Genomic DNA, 20,992 nt, shown 5'->3' with positions numbered 1-20,992 from the left:
TTAAATATGACTATTTGAATGGATCTGAGATGTGTGTTGGTGTGCAGCAGGTGGAATGCTTTTGGGTTTTCAGCCCTTTGCCTGCAACATGGCCTTGATGCAGTTTTCTGCTATGTGGGGGCGCCAGGAGGTCCCTATAGCATGATCAGCTTTGGAGAGATTTAGTATAAATGTAGTTTGAAAGGTGTTTAGTCGTAGGCACACAGCAAGAGAATTGTTGCTGCAGGCAGTCACCCGCTGAGAAGTCCAAAGCAGGGGCATCACGAGTTAGGACTTGCTACCTGATATACTTAAGGGACCAGGAAGATGAGTTGGTCTAGTTGCCAAGTTGAGGATATAGGAACTATGAAACCAGAGTTTAATTCATAGCTTCTTCACTTGACCAGATTAAGAAATTCTGGGTATATCACTTTATTAACCTTTGGTCATTTCCTTGTATGTGTGTTTTAGGAGCACTTAGAAGTGAATCAGTTTGTCTTGCGTGCTATAATAGAAAATACAATTATTTGTGATTTGAGAGGGAATAATTGAAAGCAGTCTGTTTCGCTGCTAATTATTAGCAGCTCTTTCAAGAGCATGTAAAGAAAAGGAAAACATTCAATATTGTTTAACACAACGAGAAAATGCATTTCAGAAAAAGTGCCTTAACTAAAACCACTAATTTCCATTGTCAGAATATTAGTTTTTAAATTTGATGTGCGGTGGAAGGTGGGTGCTACTCGGCGTGTGTTTAAAGAAACATCCCAAATAACTGAGTTCATCATCACTTTAAATTCTGTCTGACTTGCAGCTTTTGTGTCCAGGTTGTGCCCAGATTTGGGTACAATGTCTCCATTCCTTTTTTAAAAATGAATAATAAAGTATTACTATCTATTGGACAGTAGACTAGAATTTAGCGGCAGCAGGTCAATTTCAGCTGTATCTTAACCGTTTTTTTTAATACGACTGTGTTTAATAAAGTAACTTTAGTTCCAGTACTTGCTACGTTGCTGGTGCTTTTTTTCTATAAAACCCATTGAACTTTGTGTTTTATTTCCTGATTTAATGGCAGTCACAACGTCAATTTTTATTAAAGCCTTTCTTTTGCGTTTGATCTTATTTATATCTGAGCAGTTTGCGCATGTGGAAACTATTACTGTATAGCAGGAGATGAAAGCCTGGTTGCCTTTAAAAAGAGTGAATCATTTGGACTAAAACTGCACAATTTCATTCGGAGGCCCGTTGTGTCAAAACGCCTCCTTGTGCTGTCCTTTCATGCTTCAACAGCTGAGCTTGAAAGAGTTTAGCATAAATGCGATTCTCTTCAGGCTTTTGTATTTTGATATTAGTGAGCACATGTGTAGCCACCACCTCAGCGCACGTAACTTTTAATGGGATCATTTTGGATAATCACTTTTGAATTTAAAATATAAAGGTAAACGCACTATCAGTAAGATACATTGAATATGATGGATAAATTGAGCTTTTTACTGTTGTGAAAGAAAGCATTAAACTCTGCACTTAGCTTCACTCACTAATTATCTTCGTATATCTACCTGTCATGTATCACAAAATAACTTAAGAATTATATTCCAAGGGGTACTATAGACAATTATATTATATGGTTGTAAACGGGACATTCTGAATCCATTAAAAAGAGAACAATCTGTCTTCTACTTTCTCTGATAATGTACCCAGTGGCCATTGTTTTGAATTTTCAGTACTTATTCCATGTGCCTCGAAATGTGAGTCTTTTTTTATCTTTTTTTGTGGAAGTTCCACGTTTAGTTGAATGCCTACTTTCACACCAGAACCAACTTTTTTTCTTTTTAGAAGTAGTGCCTGGAGGAGGATGGTAGGGCAAATGGGCATGATATCCAGCTCTGTCAGTCATAGCTCATTTTTCATGGATGAAATCATAAGAAGAAATAGCAGTTTTAGGCCCCTGTATCCAATTTATTGCAAATCAATGCTTCAAGTGTTTTTTTAATAAGGTTCTAGCAATGTTTGCATTGCTATGTTTATATATGTTAAAACTAAATAAGCTTATTGCTTAAAAAAGATGAGTCTGGCATGCCCATGGAACTATATATTTGACGGAAAACTGAAACGAATGTGTGAGCATTGACCTGCGGTACTACAATAATCTGTGGGTAGTCACTGCAACACCCAACTGAATTGTTTTGTTATGGGGATAATGATCTTCATTAATAATTCACAAATCTCTTGCTCTGTAACTTTGAATTCTGCAAATACTTACTGGTATTTCAAGATGGTTGAAGGGTCTTTGCCAGCTAACTATTGTTCCCATATTCCTTGGAAAGATTTTGTAAGGATCTGAAAATTTTAATTCCGATCTCTGGAGTTCGGGACAGATGGGACGTATGGCTTGCTCTGTGAAAACACAAAAGGACTAAGATAAAATAAGGGAGGGCTCAAGATTGTCATTTCATTAAATAGTACCAGACGCTGTCTGATTTATAAGCAAATGGGGAATTTTTTTTTGTCACGCCAATGCCTCTAAAAGGCCGTTAGGACTGCCCCAGTTCGTCACGTCGAATACCTAATATTTGAGTCACTCTTCGCCAATCCCATCAGCCTTTCGGAGTCCAGAAGTATCACAGTTTCCTGTATTCCAGTCTGCCTTTCTATTGTGTTTACTTTGAGTATAGTTTTGATAGCCGATGTCCGTGATGTGTGCCTGCTGCATATTTACCAACCCTCATGTTTTTTAAGTTAATGTCCAGCACAGTTTCACCTGTTGTATCTTTCTGTTTTGATAAAGCAGACTGCTGACCCACAAAATCATACCAGTAGCTTAATAACGAACGCAAAAAAGCAACATCTGAAACAATCAAGGGCATTAAAAAAAAAAAACAACTTGTTCATTAGTGCTTAATAACAAGATAAAGACCGCCAATTGTGTAATGAAATTTACAAGACATAACGAGGAACTCACAGGAAGAAGCTTGGGTAAAGCTGGTGCCTGCCATAAGAACAAATAATATCAAACATTTTTGGACACTGTTTGTTGGTCTATAAACTCCTACACCTAATCCTATCAGTCACTTAATTTCAAGTGGTATCTGGGAATCTCATACCGGAACATTATGCTCATGTCCTATGATGGTTCCATCCCCAAGCCTCAACTATCAAAATATCATCTTAAAAATTACCCACGATAGGAATTTTCTCTCTGATGAAAAGATCTTGACCTTCCAGAACTGCAGGTCTGAATGGATGAGCTTCCAATAGATGTACATTCTTTGGAGCTCTGTTATTTAAACTATTTTTCCAATTGTTTGATGGAGGAATTATTTCCAGCTCCTAGAAAGCCTATATTATTCACTCTGTTTTAAAAACAAACAGAAGACTGACCTCCGAAAGTATTGGTAATAGCCCTGTTAGACTGTGAAGGGAAACTATGTGGTAAATACTTACTTAACCTATTAACTTACTGGCAAAGGATAATCATTTAATCCCACTTTCTTCAACAGGATTGCAATCAGTCTGCTCTCCAATTGATAACATTGCAGCTTTGACCATTTTAGCAAAGAAAGCAAGAGACAAAAAAACAATAGGTTTCGCATTTGCTGGAGCTATTGGCATTATAAATTCATAACTGGACTTTTCTTGCTACATAAATTGGTCAAACGTGCCTCATAATTTAGTCTTTTCCTGCTATATAATTCGACTGGCCCTGCATATAATGAAAGCACTTCCATTTACCTCCTTCCTCTGTCTACAGCTAAAAATGAAAATGTTGCCATTTAGCATCCTAATATATACCTGCCATGCCAATTCCGGTAGAATACCACTTTCACCACCCCACCATGAGAGTTGCTGGCTGGCTAACACAATTCTCCCAAAAAAGACACAAGACAACTACAGAGGAGAATTAAACTAGAAGGGTCACCCAAACATATCAAGAGTGTTCAAAGAGTGTTAAAAAAGTCATAGTGTAATAAGGATGTTAAGTTAGCCTGAAGTATGGTCATAATTGTAATTAAAGATATTATTAAAACATATACAATTATTATTTAAACCTTTATTAGAAAGAAGCTTTTGGCGTTCAACTGCAATGCTCAAAACAGCCTCTATAGGGCACCATAACAAAAATATCATTTGTGTAAAACATGGTCATGTAACCATCTTGTTAGCCCCTAGAGGACATAACAGCATGAAAAAAACAGGAGAAAATAATGCGGTGTAACCATATACTTAGCCCCTAAAGGGCAGTTTTAGGACTAGCAAGCCTATTATAATGATATTACAAACAAGGACTTTAAAATAAAATATTTCATAGCTATGAAAAAAAAGTTCTGGCCATGAGAAACCTTAAAAGACATTGAATGGTGGGATGGGGTTATTATTTTGGAGTCTCCACTAACTTAGTGTGGGGCCCCATCGATGATGTAGACAGAAAGAACACGTGGTCAATGTTTTGAAAGTTATCCCATTGTCCTAGGACCATCACAGGCTGAGTTATGGGCAAAAATGTTTGTAAAAGTAATGCCCTGCAAAGCATTATGGGGCATGTTTCCGTGCCATGAATATTTGAAATAGGTTGATATTACTGCAATGCTTAGAACATCCCCTAGAAGACACCACAATGAAAATAGCATTTGTAAGAAACATGGTCATGTAACTATATAGATTGCCCTTAAAGGGCATAACCACAGAAAAAAGAAAATGGCGGTAAATAGTACAAAAGAGAGACAATAAATAATGCAGAGTAACCATATACGTAGCCCCTAGAGGGCAATAGTGCATTACATATTTTCAGGGGTAACAGGCCTATAACAATATTACAAACAGGGCCCTTACAACACAAGCTATTCCCAGCCAGAAAACAAAAGTCACAGACATGAAAACGATTAAAAAGAGACTGAATGGTGGGAGGGGTTATTATTTTGGAATCCCTACTCACTTAGTGTGGGGACCCAGAGATGATCTGGACAGAAAGAGTGCATCAAATTGAATGTTTTGCTGGTGGTCCCATTGTCCTAGGACCACCCCAGGCTGAGTTACGGGTAAAACTGTTGTGAAAAAGAATGCCTGCAAAGCATTATGCGTCAAGTTTTCACAACTGCAGTGAATATTGTAATATCGACTCTCCGGCTATGCCGATAGAGCCGCTTTCGCTTTGAGAATTTCTGTTTTATGTAAAGCATTTGCTAATTTCAAGTGTTATAAGGGGAGAGCCACAAGAAATGACTGATTAGGTAACTCTGAACAATGTGACCAGCACTTCAGTACCGTCAATCAAGTTCACGCTGTTGTGCCTGTTCGTATCGACAATCGTGCAATAATCCATGTAACAGGAGCAGTCTGTAAGGCATGACAAAAACAGCCTTAAAGTGAGACAAACATAAAGCAATTACGAATGACATCCAGTGGTTTTTGAAAGGCAAGTCCAGGGACGAGTGAAAGTGATGTGGGTGGTTAAAAGCTCACAACACGTAAACAGGTCAACGCGCTTGCGCACTTGACTGGTTTTATTGATTTATAGTTCTGCCTTTGTTACAGTTAACAGCGGAAGACTCTGGAATAACTTCTTTAATTGGCGTATTGGCTCAAATGTACTTCATTTTCTAATCGAATTACTCGGGGACACCTGAGTAAGAGTTAAAACATTTACCTAAAAAAAAAATCCTCTCCCCATAAACGTATACTTCCAACAGCCTCAAACTACGTTGTATTTAGCTCCTTTATTGTTTTCACTGTATATACATTGTCTACCTACCAAGGTACTTGAATGGGCCTGAGTGCTTCCCTCCAAAACTCAGCAACTATGGCATCCGTCATTTGGCATATGCTAGTGATATTGTCTTGCTCTCTTTAACTGGAAAAGGTTTAAAGCACCAGCTATCTCACCATAATGCTTATACTTTAAACAAGCATTTGTAATGCAATGCATTTGTTCGAGTTAAAGCAGTTAGTGTTGTAAACTCCTAACAGGACTTTTCTTGCCATATAAACTGGAAATAAAAAAGTAAAACAGTTTCACATGAGTGAGCCGACGTCCACCATGAGCGCAAAGCAGACACACAAAAGGAAAACAGAAGTTCACTCTGAGTGAAACGTATCGGCAAAAGTAGTCATCCATGTACCCGCCAAAAGTGCAGTTGTCCATGTACCCGACAAAAGTGCAAATATCCATGTAACAGAGTCAATGTCATACAAAGCGCTTGACTACTGCCCAGCGAGACTGTGCTGCCTACGAAATAAAGAGAAAAAGTAGTCCAGAAACCATACCGAAAACATGGAGCCTCATATGTTTTCAGTAGTTGACCGTACACTCGAGGCGGGCTAAACACTGGAAAAGGCATGAAATTTGCATGCCTTTCACTATTTAATTCAGGTGCATTTTAAATGGCAAGCCCACGAACCAACCAAACTGAGTTGCACGTTCGACCCTAAAAATGAGTAGCATGTTAACTTTGCAAAGCAAAAAGTTGTAACATTTAGGGAAAAAGGAAAACCTACGGTCTGGGAGTTTGGAAATGCCAGAACAAAAGATAGCTACGTATATTTGGGAATAACTATTGATTCGATCTTTCCTGGTCAGCCCACATGAAAATCAAGAAGCAAAAGTCAACCACAATAACAAAAACCTTGAGAAGATTTTCAAAGCTCTATGGAGGAAAAACAATAAGTCGATCTATTTCACCATTAACATCAGAGCTTACTCCTTTTCTACTATACGCATCTTTGGTGTTTGACCATAAAATATTAATAAAACTGTAATCAGTCAGTTAGCAACTCCAAAACCTATGAACTACCACTCCTCGAAGCAAAATAAGGCTAGAATTAAACATGAATCCCTTGGCAAGTCTTTATAACGCCTCAGTAGAAAACTATATGTGTGACTGTGCCGACGCCAATAGGTTCACCATAAAAATAATTCATCTTCAAGGATCTGGAAAAAAAAAATTGTTGCCCTCAACTCGGATGATATCAACTAAATAATTAAATATCACATTTTTTTTAGATCTGGAAACACTGTCATCCTTGCCTCACACCAATACAAAATAAACCCTGATGCTGAACTACTGCACCGAGGATCTTAAGATATCTTTGAATTTCACACATAATAACCTTGTTTATAATTTCTATTTCAACTATAAACAGCCCTACCTTGATTCCAACCTTGAAGTTTAAAGAAAAGATAATTCCTCGGATAGATTCAGGCTGCTGTATATTTCTCTGGCTCAGTATGAGAAACCTTGGAATCCTTATCTCAGGAAGGATGGCTCATGTTCCTTGTCTGGTTGTAAAGCTAAAACTATATAACATATTGTTTGCATTTGTCCCAAATTGTTAAATCTGCGGACACTCAACCTTTGGAAAATTGTTATTGAGTCAAGCAGTAAGTAGTACTGATAAAGAAGCCATCAAATTTTGTTTCACTAATCAGATTTAACTCCTCTTTTATTAGTACATTAATGAGATTTTTAGATTTGGCTTATAGTCGTTTAAAGGACCCAAGTGACGTATGTTTTCTTAACTTAGAAAGTTTTTAGTTGCTGATGGCTCGTCTTCTTGTTTTCTTTGTACAATTGTATCTGTTTCAGTATTTTTATTTTCTGTGTACTTATTCATTTTATGATTAATACAATAAAATCGAATCTATAGTGGTGGTCCTCACCCTTCCAGTCATGCCAGGCTCCCACTTTACTGCCTGTGATGGCGCTTCTGGGACTTCCAGTGTTAGCCCAGTGCAGCGAGCAGGGATTCACGTCACTTAGCGGAATGACAGAAAGACAGCACATTGCTTTCAAGAGAGTCAGCGTTTTAAAAAGTGCGTTAAAATGAACGTCAGTTATTGACGCACATATATTTCCTCAGAGTGTAAAGGAAAAGGGAATGGAACTTCGCTCGAGTTCTAGTATCATTGTAAAAAAAAAAACTTGCTTTGCATGTTTTCACTAATGTGCCTCTCTTTTGGGCACTTGAGGATCATGAAAGCATACAAGGCCATATCCTAAGATCGCATCTCTTCCAACTCCTCTCTACGCATCAGCAGTCGCCCCAAATCCACAGACAATACCTCTGTTCTTTGTTAAATTACAGACGGAATATTTTAGTAGCTCAAAGGAAAGTCGCAATCTAAAATAATGAGAAACGTTCTGATTTTGCTGAGCCAAACGCCCTCATTACGAATACATTTTATTGAAAGAACACAAGCGTGAAAACATTTTTAAAAATGGCAAAAAATGAAAACTTGTCAAAGTCACTTCAGCGGCTGTCCACGAGCAAATCTTGTGTAAAAATAAGTCATGTTGAAAAACACAATAAGACAATTAAGCAAAATGTTCAGTTTTTAGTAAGCACAACCTCTGTTTTATGTCTTGTGCATTTTACAGCTTTCATTGCAGTAGATGCAGGATGCAGCAGGCCCTTTTTGAGATGCAATTTGAATTCGTTTTATTTTGAGATTGTTTTTTCTATTTGTTTGAGTACTGCAGGTTGACAACTGAATTCAAAACTTTAGTTTGAAGTTCAGTTTGGTAGCAATGGAAGGGAGCTTTAAATGTTTACTGTAGGAAATTATCTGTTGTGTGATGCCCCACCAGATGTTTGCCCCTGTTTGTTCTGCTGGCTCTAGAACTCTGTGCACTTTACCCCTGCTAACCTGCAGTAAGCCTGTGCTCACCTTTTAAACACAGTCTAACTGGCATACTCCTACTTGGTATATTTAACCTGGCTAAAGGCCCTAGTAGATGGTACAAAATGTACCAGTGGCCTGGAAGTTAAATGCTTCAAGGAGACTGCAGCACCTATTGCGCTATCCGCTACAGTAGCAGTGTAAATATGGCTTCCGTCCTGCCATTGTATCCCGACTGTAACAGTGCAAAACATGCACCCTGGCCTGTCAAAAAAAAATGTTGACAGGTAAAAATCTTTTTAAGTATTAATAGGCCACTTCATGTAGGCCTTGTATCACACAAGGCAATGTGCATGGTATTTAAAACTAGGGCATGTAGAAATTGAAAGTTAACACGTCATTACAGTGACTAGCACTCAAATGTTCACTGTAGGAAGGCTGGCAGGTCAATAGAGAAACACTGGGAAGCAGTATTAAATAATTAATACTGTATCTTGGGAGTGACCGCAGCTAGAAAAATAACGAAGCCACTATTTGTTTAATAGCTATTAAAAACCCAATTAAGTGTTGAAGTTGGATTTTTAATTGCTATTAAGGAAAAACAACTTGAAAAGTTACCTTTCTGAACTGTCAGTAGTCTAATTAGCATAAACCTCTGCCAGCTCTGTGTATAATAGGTGTGAAAAAGGTGTGAAATATCTCCCAGGAGCAAGCACTAAGCCCAGCTGAATGAGCAGAGATGACTCATTTGAACTCCACAGAATGTAATATGCATGGTAGGGGCTGCAGGCCGCCTTTTTGATTGGTTTCTAGTGCTGTTTGTCAGATAGGTTGAGTCACATGTAACATTAGGGACACACTTGCAAATGAGAGAACAAAATTCCAAGGACAAATCTTGTGGATTCTCTGTCTGGCTGCTGAATGACCCTGCTTTTATCCTACCAGACTTCTGGCTGTGGGGTTGTTGTGGCTACAGTGCCTACTTCAAACTGGATTTTTGTGTTTGATCTGGAATTAAACTAGGATTGCTGTAGTACGCTCACTCCCCACACACACTCGCAGCCCTCATGGCCCAGGTTTAGACTGACTGAACTCTAGCTATCTTGGGTTTGCCCTGACACACTGCATTTTGGGATTGTTTGCAGTAAAACAAAGAGGAAATACTGCAAAAGTTGGTAGGTCAGGGTCTTGGACTAACCCCATTGGTTTAGGGTGTGTCTAGGAGTCACCTTTCCCACTAACTTAAGGCAAGAATAAATGTGCCATCTCCAAGCACCCACTTCAGAATACTTTCTGGACCCAGGGAAGATCAGAAGAGGACTAGACCTGCTGTCAGCAACCTGAGAAGGAGCCCTGATGGGCTTGGCTTGCTCCCTCTTGTACCCTGGACAAAGAAGTGGAATCCAAGGGTCCGTTGGCTGACCTGTATTGTTACAGGGAGACAAGCTGCTAGAGGCCTTTTCCTTTGAGTACCCATCTGACCAGTGCACTTTGGTCTGGACGGCCCCCACTGTGAGCCTCAGAGGATCACAGGGTGTTAGGCAACTTGCCTCCCTGCAGGAGCTGGGGGGCATTAAAAGTGTACAACTGTGGTGGATGGGACTTAAATAACTGAGTCAGAAAGTAAAATGTTTGACCAGGACAAACCTGGTTGGTGTATCCAGCCCATGTTCCATTGGTGTCAGAATAGATTCCAGTCTGCTGTGACCATAGACTTTCATTTGGCATTTCTTGGTCCTATTTCTACTTAAAACTTTTAAAATTAATATCTCCGGTTACACTTATTAGATTTTTGTCATTTTATTGTAAAAATGTTTAATGCAACTCAGTGTATTTTTCTAATTTGGTTTGGGGGTTTCAGTGTTTGGCATTTTGACGTTATTACTGTTTTGGCACTGCATAAATACTTGACACATTCCCCTAAGTTAAGACTGTCTGCTCTGTGCCCTGAGGGTTGAGCTCAGGTTAATTTAGAGACTCAGAGGGTTCACCATCACAAGGGTTGAAATGACTCCTAGAAGCCGGTAGCCACAACCTAAATAATAATCAGATTTCTTACATTTAATTATGACTGGTAAGGACACATTCCAATACAGGCGTAGTATGTCGCAGTGCGTTACAGGTAGGTGTGTTAACTTTGTGCTGTGCGCTACCGTCGTCTAATAGAACAGCCTCTGCTTTCTGGCATGGCCTAAGATTCAGTGGTTGAATGTATAGATCAACAAAAACAAATTAGATATGTGTATACTTTACTTATTTTTATGCAGTGCTGCATATTCACTCTATACTTCCTGGAGCTATACTGTCCTTCCGAGGCCAGAGGTCGCAAGCATAGTTCCTGGGGTGACAGTGTAAACAGGGGCTGGCAGCTGCCTCTAGTTGACGTTCGTGTTAGGGTCAGACGCGCTTTGGGCATTTGGTGTTGGGTCAATCCAAAGTGAATTATAAAATAAAGACGTGTACAGTTCTATTTGCGGACAATGCCAGTAATTGTGTCTCAGCCTAAAATGAGCTGCGCCATTGGCTGCGTCTTTTTCCCGCTCCAGTTGTGTGCCCCACTCTTGGCATACCTCATGACCAGGAACCCGCAGGAGTCATTTCAGATAATGAATAGCTTTTAATCAAGTCTGGAAACGTGGCAACAGCCGTGTGTTCCATAAAGTCTTTATCGCTGTTTTTCCTAGGACTGGGGTGTTGGCAGGAGCGGCTCCCCTTTGGGTTTGAAGCCCCGTACTCGATTATATACCATAAACATTCATTTGGAACGAACGCCTTGCTTTGGAAGGCCAGGCGACATTTTATGATGTGTACCGAGCAGGGGCCCTGCCCACTATGGGAGCTGATGCTGTCAAAGGCGTAGCTGGCTTTATGGGGAAAAAAATGGCAGGCCTGCGAATTATATCCCCTGAAATGGAAGCAGAATGCCAAATCAGAATTCCTGGAGGATTTCAGATAGCAATGGGGGAATTGGGAACCCTACAATTAAGCATATGGGCATTAAGATAATTGTCAGATCTGTTGGCGGACATGATAGAAGACAGATGGGTTCGAATCAGTGCGCTCCACTGCTGCACCCGGGGAGACGATTTGACGTTTTACCTGCCTGAGCTGCTCCGCCACATTTGTGACTAAATGTGCTGTACGGCGTCTTACTGTGTGAGGAGTTTGGTGATTAGGTAGATTGTGGTGCACGGGCGCCCTCTAGTGAGTAGATTAAGCAAGCACGTAAATGTACTTAGGCCTCAGAAAATAACTCTTCATGTCTGAGCTGACGTCTTCTCTCAAAACATTGGTCTTTATTTTTTTTAGGTTGGGGCTCATCGTGAAGATGGCCTGCGAGGCAGCCATTCTCTCGTGCCAAACCAGGTGCCTGTCCCACAGTTGCCAGTTCAGTCTGCCACGTCCCCTGACTTGAACCCTTCCCAAGATCCCTACAGGAGTGAGTATGCCAAAGAAATTCAACAACTAAAATCTGTCTTTTACCGCCAATGTAAGTCGCCCTCATTGTTTTTCTATAACAATGTTAATGTTTTTAAACTTTCTTTGTCATGTTATATGTTGAGTTTCCATTTATAAAAACGCCCAAGACACGGTATTTGTAGAATTTGAGCAGTTTTTCCTTTTCTTTATTTAAAGGGACACCTTTGCAAAACGCAATATTTTAGTTGTAGTCAAATACAGAGCCGCATTATTTTCTGTCCCGTAAGGCTTCATTCACCCTTTATACCCTCAAGCCTTCACCTATACAGACATCAGGTACTTACAAGAAACAACTTGATTTATTGTAGTTCGTAGCTCCAGTTAACAGCATTACTTGCTGAAAGGTTTACATATATTAAATATAGTTCTACTTTCCTCGGAATAGCCCTTTCGGGAATGGAGATTGCGCTTGTAACCTCTAAAGGCATTTTTGTCCAGCGTGCTCCCGGACATCTATCTCTGGGCGACTGTGGACTAAACTGCGTTTGTGATCTATTGACTGGAGAGTAAGGCTCCCATTTGTTAGTAATTATGCCAACTCGTTGGGCACATAAACAAACATTTCATTGGAAATCAGTTCGCATTAGAAAGGGCAAAAGCAGCCTCAACTACTCCTTGAAACAGTATAACTCAAATTTATGTTCACCATGGTTATAAAAACACAATCATTTTTTTTTAAATAATAACTCGTACTGTTAAAATAACACTAAAAAAATATGTAGAGGTACATATTTATTTTCACTTAAAGAATCTAGCATATGTACTGTAAAAAACAAAAATGGCATTTATTAAAAATCTGATCTTCAATTTTCCATAATGGATTTCAGTTGTTACTGCTCGCGGGTCTATATCGTAAAATGTTCTGTGAAATTTAACTGTGTACCCTGTGGCATACCCCAGATATGTTAGAGCATCCCTTAAGTTTGAGCAACGTTCAGTGGTTCTACTGACTGAACAGAGTAAAGGCATTTTATGATGAAAGTATCTCAGCAGACCACGGATGGGGAGAGGAATCTAAGTTAGAGGCAAGCTTCCTAGCCAGTGATTTTCCTCGGTGCCTCCTACCCTTAGGCCCGCTGTGATGGAGAAACATGGGATAAAGTGGCAGGAGGCGCTGCCAATAGCCTTTCAGTCTAACATCTCAAATAAAAAAAAAAAACAGCTGCTCATTGCTTTGTCAAAGTAACGGACAGCTACGATTTATTCTGCAAATTCATGAATATGTAACCACTCGGGATGCTGTCTTTTACACTGATTTCTGATACCTAAATTCTGTGGGTAAAAATATTTTTGAAGGCCCTTTGTCCTGCAAAACATGGCCTGCTATTATTGTTAACTCCATAATTGCCAGGCACATACTTTAAATCATAAGCTATGTGTTATCATGATGCAATTCAGCCCCAGCCGGCTCCTGGCACTGGCACTGTCATTGGCTTAGTTTAAAACCTCTGGTATAGGAAGAGCAGCTACATTTCATAGGCAAGGCTGTCCTAGTGCTTACAGGCCTCCTAGTGCCCTTGTCTCCTGTAAGCTCCTCGTTTTATCCGAGTATACAAGATTGACAGCCATAGTATCTGGCATTTCCAGCAGTAGTATGCCTATTTAACTGTTCAGGATTATCATCGGTTATGGAATGTTGCACAGATTTTCTGTAAGAAGTTTTGTTTATTCATTTGTCTTTTGTCGATGTCTCATGGGAAGAGCAAATCTGGGTGGGGTGGGGGTGGGGTCTTCTTCTTCTGCTCTTCTTAACGGACGTTGTATGTATTTAAATGCAGTCATATTGGCATATTTACATTGATATTACCCTCTTCCCCATAGTAATTTCTTGGGCCACTCAGTTGATTCTAGAAGTGCTTGTTTCTCACCACTCGACTCTAGCAGATGGGGGGCTGTCACCAATTTACTCTACCTGTCATGGCTTAAAAACTCAAGGCCAAACCATTGAGCCTTCCAATCATCGCCGATCTTAGTAGTATCTCATCACATTCTGGCTCTTAGCAGATGTTTGCTTGATAGTCTGCGAGTCAAAGTAGGAAAGGCCCAAGGTCATGGAGCCCAAGAGAAAGCCTTTTACTGGCCAGACACAGCCTTTCCATTCCAATTTGTGACATCTGTTACTGTTGTGTGTTCACCTTTTTAGGAGTGTTTGATAGATTTTGCTCTGTTTTTTTAAATTATAATTTTTTATACATTGAATGCGCTCTATATGATGCAGTTTAAAAATTGTGATTACAGTGAAACAAATGTTTCTTTGCACAGGTCTGGCCAGTGGACTGCAGGGGCAAAGCGTGTCTCCTGGTAGCTCAGAAATCAAGTCGGACGATGAAGGTGATGAAAATCTCCACGACTCCAAGTCTTCGGACGACAAGAAACTAGAAGATGACAAGAAGGATATCAAATCAATTACGAGGTCAAGATCTAGGTAACCGTAAATAATAGCGTCGCTTCATTTGATTCCAACACTGGATTTCGATGAAGTGAACAGACTGGATTATGGAGAAACCAATATTTTATTTCCTCTGGCTACTAGCTGCTATTGCTTAATGCCTTAGGGGACCCAAGGGCCTGGCATGGTAGCCGTGACATGCTATCATTCCAGATTTATGTACTCTTTTGATAATGCTTAATATTCCAAAAAATCATGGAGTCGAAAAATTGGACAATGCACTCCATCACCTTCTTCTTTGCAACCTTTGATTAATTTGATCGGCCTTTAGTTAAACAATAAAATAAAATAATACTTTTACTGTTTTCTGGTTTTATTAGCACAGAGGCACACCAGCACATGTGACTGAAAACACCATCTTTCAAATTAGCAGAAAGTAATTTTTCAAATTTATAGTTAGAGGCATTAAAGTTATTCAGACTTCTGCCTTCTGTGTCACTGTCACATGATAACATCCCCACATTCATTTGTCATCTGAGGTAACGGGCTTTTGCAGATGCCATTTTGATAATACACCCTGTTGTATGCAGCAGAGATGTGCCTGTACAGACACTGTACATAATTGGTTATCTGCATTAATAATATGCATTTTACCGGACCTTGGTGAAATACAATCAGCTGATCACTTTATCACCAATCATGGAAATTGATTTTAATATGTCACAATTATTGGCAGTGATTTGAAGTGCTTTGAGGGTATCCTCATTAGTCTTCAAATCTAAAAAGTGGAGATTGAGCTCAAAAGGTGCAAATGAACCGCCACCCCCAATACCCCACAAAAGTAAACATGAAAAATGAGTACATCGATCCTTGAGGAGGTTTGCTCCATAATCAATGCGTTGGCAAAGTCTTGCTGCTCTCAAGCACTTTCATATCTGTATCTGTAAATATCTAAATGTACCTCTGTGTTGATGGCTGTTGATCTTCTGTGGGGACTGCAGTGTGTATCATTCAAATACTTTATAGAGATTTCTGTTTATTAGAAAGTTTTAACTTCAAACAGTTTGCAAGATAGTTCAGTTAATTTTCTAAATTATGGAATGCGTTAATACTCAATCACCATATTCATGTTTAGTTTTAAGCTTGCTAGGATTGGCTAAATAACCCAAACAGCAATTTATGCAAATAACGAAGGCGTGGGTTTTGTACATTGTTTCAGAGTAGACCTGAAGTAGCCTAGTTTGCTTTGGATCCAGGGATTGACGTTTCAAATATCTGTTTGTGGCACCTGACCAATTTATTTTTTCCCAAGCAAACTAATTTATCCTCCTCTGCTTCCGTTACCTTATGTTTCAGAAAACAAATTATTTAACCGTTGCTGTCAACAAATGACTTGTTTCTCAAATTGGTAAAACAAGTTTTCTGCCGCAGTTTAGCAAAGCAACCTCTTTGTTGAACTTTTCAGATGAATGGCAATTGGAACTGAATTATCTTGAAGTCTGTTCTGTAAGATCAAAGTAGTTAAAACGACTGTTCTTGGAAATTGGGTATGTGCCAGGACTATAGTTCTTTTCGTTCAACTAAACAAGTCTTTATAAATTTGGTTCTCTCTAGATATTGTCTCTTGATTGGTCTCATCGCTAGAAACTGATCTCTCAAGATTTTAGTAGGCAATCATGGCAGATGTACATAATTTTCTTAATGACAACCGAGGTCCCTATGGGGACAAAAATAAAATAATGCTATTAACAATAATAACAATAATAATGTTATATAATAATTACATTATATTAGCATTCAGTTCAAAACGATGGTGATTTAAGTGCTTTAGTAGGTCTCACAGTAATGTCATAAATAGAGCTGGTAAATGTTTAACCTGTTAGGTGCGGGCGTCGGCCACTGGCCGACGCCCACACACCCTCCCTGGTGCGGGTCACGACCAGTGGCCGACACCAGGAAGGGTATCAATAAATCCTCGGGTGCGTCGCACCCGAGGATTTATTTTTTTTTTAAACCCCCCCCCGGGAGACACGGAAGCTTCCGTGTCTCCCCCCGCCCCCCCACCCGCCCCTTTGTGACGTCAGCGCGCCTCACGGCGCGCTGACGTTGCAAAGGTGTTTTCCCCATCAAAGCAGGAAGCAGCCTTGCGGCCGCTTCCTGCTTTGATGGGGAAAACGGCCTTTCTCACGTTTGGGAAGGCCTCGTAAGAAAGGGGAGTGTCTCCCCTTTCTTACGAGGCCTTCCTGAAAGTGTTTCCTGGCCCCCGATCGCAGCTGTGCGATCGGGGGCCAGGAAACACTTTCAGGAAGGCCTCGTAAGAAAGGGGAGACACTCCCCTTTCTTACGAGGCCTTCCTGAAAGTGTTTCCTGGCCCCCCGGTCGCAGCTGTGCTGCGATCGGGGGCCAGGAAACACTTTCAGGTTTCCTGGCCCCCCGATCGCAGCTGTGCTGCGATCGGGGGGCCAGGAAACACTTTGAAAAGGCCTCGTAAGAAAGGGGAGACTCTCCCCTTTCTTACGAGGCCTTCTCAAACTGTTTCTGGCCCCCGATCGCAGCTGTGCAAGTGAAATCACTGGCGTCTAGTGGTGTTTCTTGGCCCCCGATCGCAGCTGTGCTGCGATCGGGGGCCAGAAACAGTTTGAGAAGGCCTCGTAAGAAAGGGGGAGAGTCTCCCCTTTCTTACGAGGCCTTCTCAAAGTGTTTCCTGGCTGCGATCGGGGGCCAGGAAACACCACTAGACGCCAGGGATTTCACTTTGGGGGGGCGGCCCCCCCGGGGGCATAATTAATAAAAGAAAAAAAGGTAGGTGTCCCCCCCCCCCCCCCCCCCCCAGGGGATTTTTTTTTTTTTTTTTAAATAATAAAAAAAAGTAAAAAAATGACAGGGGGTCGCCCGTGGGCAATTTTTTTTTTAGATGTTGTAGGGTTTCCCTGGGGGCCATTTTGGCCCCCAAGGAAACCATACAACAACTAAAAAAAATAGATCTATATATAGATCTATATTTATATATCTATGTAGATAGATATATCTATGTACATGGATATATCTATAGATATATCTATGTACATAGATATATATATATATATATATATATAGAGGTAGATCTATATATACCAAAGAGATTTATAAAGTGTGCTACTCACCTGTGAGGGTCTCAAGGCGCTTGGGGGGGGGGGCGGGGGGAGGGAAAGGGGCTGGGAGGTTCACTGTTCGAAAAGCCAGGTTTTGAGGCCCTTCCTGAAAAGAAGTAGGTTTTGGGTCTTGCGAAGGTGGGTTGTGAGGGCGTTCCAGGTTTTGGGTGCAAGGTAGGAGAAGGATCTGCCCCCGGTGGTGGTGTGTTTGATGCGGGGGACAGAGGCGAGAGAGAGGTCAGCTGAGCGGACGTTTCGTGTGGGGGTGTGGAAGGTGACTCTCGTTGAGGTAGGCAGGGCCTGTGTTGTGGAGTGATTTGTGTGCGAGGATGAGGATCTTGAAGGTGATCCTTTTGTCAATGGGGAGCCAGTGGAGGGATTTGAGGTGTGGAGAGATGTGTTCGTGTCGGCGGAGGTCGAGGATGAGTCGTGCTGCTGAGTTCTAGATGCGTGTAGTTTGCGCTTGAGTTTTAGAGTGGTGCCGGCGTAGAGGGCGTTTCCGTAATCAAGCCTGCTGCTGATGTGTGCGTGAGTGACAGTTTTTCTGGTCTCTGTGGGGATCCATTTGAATGTTTTTCAGTATACGGAGTGTGTTGAAGCATGAGGAGGTGAGAGCGTTGATTTGTTGGGTCATCGAGAGGGAGGAGTCTAGGATGATGCTGAGGTTGCGTGCGTGGTTGGCGGGGGTGGGTGCAGGGCCTAGCGTGGTGGGCCACCATGAGGGGTCCCAGGTGTTTTTGTGTGGGCCAAAGAGGATTATTTCGGTTTTGCTTGAGTTGAGTTTCAGGTGATTGGCTGTCATATATATATCACTTTTGTCAATATGTGTGTGGTTTCCCTGGGGGGAAAAGGGTCCGACTTGTCTAGTGGCAGTTTTAGTGCCATAAAGAAGCGCAGAAGGTTTATATGCCTACTGCAAAGAGCAAATCTGTATTTTATGTAAATAGCTGAGTACATTAGCAAAGTCTATGGAGAGATGAAGGGCACTTTTGCTGGGTGGTAATGAGGGAATCCGAGGAGGAGGGAGTGGGAGCACCAATAATGATTGTTGGACTGGGCGCAGGAGGTGCTAAAGACTGTGACGAATGGTATGTGACAAGGTGTTTTTTGAGTGTCTTGAAAGTACGTGCTGATTGAGGGAAGAAGCGCAGGTAAGGTGGCCTCTACTGTTGCACGTATCTCACACACCATCGATTTTGTGACTGTCTACGTAGGCTAGTGTTTTAGAGCAACAGTTTAGCCAATAGCAGAGATGGCATCTTGATGGATGACTGCTGCCTACACTCGGGTTATAGAGGACCGCTCTGACATAGGATCAGAGACTGAGACATCAGATACTGAGACAGCATCTGAGGGATAGGACAATGGCGCAGACTCTGGGAGTGATTTTTCAGTCAGAGGAGTCACATTCGATAACTCCTCTTCCAGTACATTATGAGGGAGGTGATGAGGACAGTCCTGCTGTCCCTTCGCAAGCTGTTTGTGCAACTGGGTAATAGTGGGTTAGGTCAACCCAGAGAGCAGGTGAATGCGGCGGCAAGCAGAGAGAGAGTGCTCTCTTGGGAGCTCCCCAATTTAGTTCAGCCCCAAATTCCACCACCCAAATCATATTGTGGAGACATCAAAATTATCCATGGCAAAACAAACTGGTTTTGTAAGGCAGGCACCTGTGTTTTTGGTCCTGGATTCGGCGGCCATATAGAGAAACACACTAAACCCAAACATTTCTGGAAACTAGACATTCGGGGGAGTCCACAGAGGTGTGACTTGTGTGGCTTCCCCAAAGTTTTCTTACCCAGAATACCCTGCAAAGCTGAAATGTTGAAAAAAAACTCAATTTTTCTCGCATTTCTGTCACACAAACTACAGGAATATGCTGGGATCCACAATATTCCTACCACCCAGTGACTCCTCACCTGTCCTGATAAAAACACTACCCCACTTGAGTGCCTACACCTAGTGTCTGTGTCAGGAATGGATCACCCCAGGGTCAACAGCTGCCTCACGTAAGGACCAACATTGACCGTTGTGTGATCTATTCCTGTCGCAGGCACCAGGCCTAACCACACAAGTGAGGTATCATTTTTATCGGGAGGCTTGGGGGAACGCTGGGTGGAAGGAAATTTGTGGCTCCTCTCAGATTCCAGAACTTTCTGCCACAGAAATGTGAGGAACATGTGTTTTTTTAGCCACTTTTTGAGGTTTGCAAAGGATTCTGGGTAACAGAACCTGGTCCGAGCCCCGCAAGTCACCCCTCCTTGGATTCCCCTAGGTCTCTAGTTTTCAGAAATGCACAGGTTTGGTAGGTTTCCCTAGGTGCCGGCTGAGCTAGAGGCCAAAATCTACAGGTAGGCACTTTGCAAAAAACAGCTCTGTTTTCTGTGATGTGTCCACGTTGTGTTTTGGGGCATTTCCTGTCGCGGGCGCTAGGCCTACCCACACAAGTGAGGTATCATTTTTATCGGGAGACTTGGGGGGACGCTGGGTGGAAGGAAATTTGAGGCTCCTCTCAGATTCCAGAACTTTCTGTCACCGAAATGTGAGGAAAACTTGTTTTTTTAGCCACTTTTTGAGGTTTGCAAAGGATTCTGGGTAACAGAACCTGGTCCGAGCCCCGCAAGTCACTCCCTCCTTGGATTCCCCTAGGTCTCTAGTTTTCAGAAATGCACAGGTTTGGTAGGTTTCCCTAGGTGCCGGCTGAGCTAGAGGCCAAAATCTACAGGTAGGCACTTTGCAAAAAACAGCTCTGTTTTCTGTGATGTGTCCACGTTGTGTTTTGGGGCATTTCCTGTCGCGGGCGCTAGGCCTACCCACACAAGTGAGGTATCATTTTTATCTGGAGACTTGGGGGGACGCTGGGTGGAAGGAAATTTGAGGCTCCTCTCAGATTCCAGAACTTTCTGTCACCGAAATGTGAGGAAAACTTGTTTTTTTAGCCACTTTTTGAGGTTTACAAAGGATTCTGGGTAACAGAACCTGGTCCGAGCCCCGCGAGTCACCCCATCTTGGATTCCCCTAGGTCTCTAGTTTTCAGAAATGTACAGGTTTGGTAGGTTTCCCTAGGTGCCGGCTGAGCTAGAGGCCAAAATCTACAGGTAGGCACTTTGCAAAAAACAGCTCTGTATTTTGTGAAAAAATGGGATGTGTCCACGTTGTGTTTTGGGGCATTTCCTGTCGCGGGCGCTAGGCCTACCCACACAAGTGAGGTATCATTTTTTTCGGGAGACTTGGGGGAACATAGAATAGCAAAACAAGTGTTATTGCCCCTTATCTTTCTCTACATTTTTTCCTTCCAAATATAAGAGAGTGTGTAAAAAAGACGTCTATTTGAGAAATGCCCTGCAATTCACATGCTAGTATGGGCACCTCGGAATTCAAAGATGTGCAAATAACCACTGCTCC

General features: G+C 41.6%; 1 protein-coding gene across 31 annotated transcripts in view; it reads left to right on the top strand.

Moving 5' to 3' along the window:
• Positions 1-20,992, top strand: part of TCF4 (transcription factor 4) — a 630,514-nt gene that overhangs the window by 589,060 nt on the left and 20,462 nt on the right. For 14 of the 31 annotated variants that reach the window (XM_069219785.1, XM_069219753.1, XM_069219699.1 and 11 more), the window contains 2 exons: positions 11,900-12,080; positions 14,333-14,495. In XM_069219785.1, the coding sequence (XP_069075886.1) occupies positions 11,900-12,080; positions 14,333-14,495 (344 nt within the window). The remainder of the gene's footprint in view (positions 1-11,899; positions 12,081-14,332; positions 14,496-20,992) is intronic. The other 17 variants (XM_069219818.1, XM_069219911.1, XM_069219895.1 and 14 more) reach the window with 3 other exon arrangements.

Source organism: Pleurodeles waltl, chromosome 1_1, assembly GCF_031143425.1.
Source record: "Pleurodeles waltl isolate 20211129_DDA chromosome 1_1, aPleWal1.hap1.20221129, whole genome shotgun sequence".
NCBI classification, from domain to species: Eukaryota; Metazoa; Chordata; class Amphibia; order Caudata; family Salamandridae; genus Pleurodeles; species Pleurodeles waltl.
Note: the sequence above shows the minus strand (reverse complement) of the source record. Positions and strands in the feature narration are given on the sequence as shown.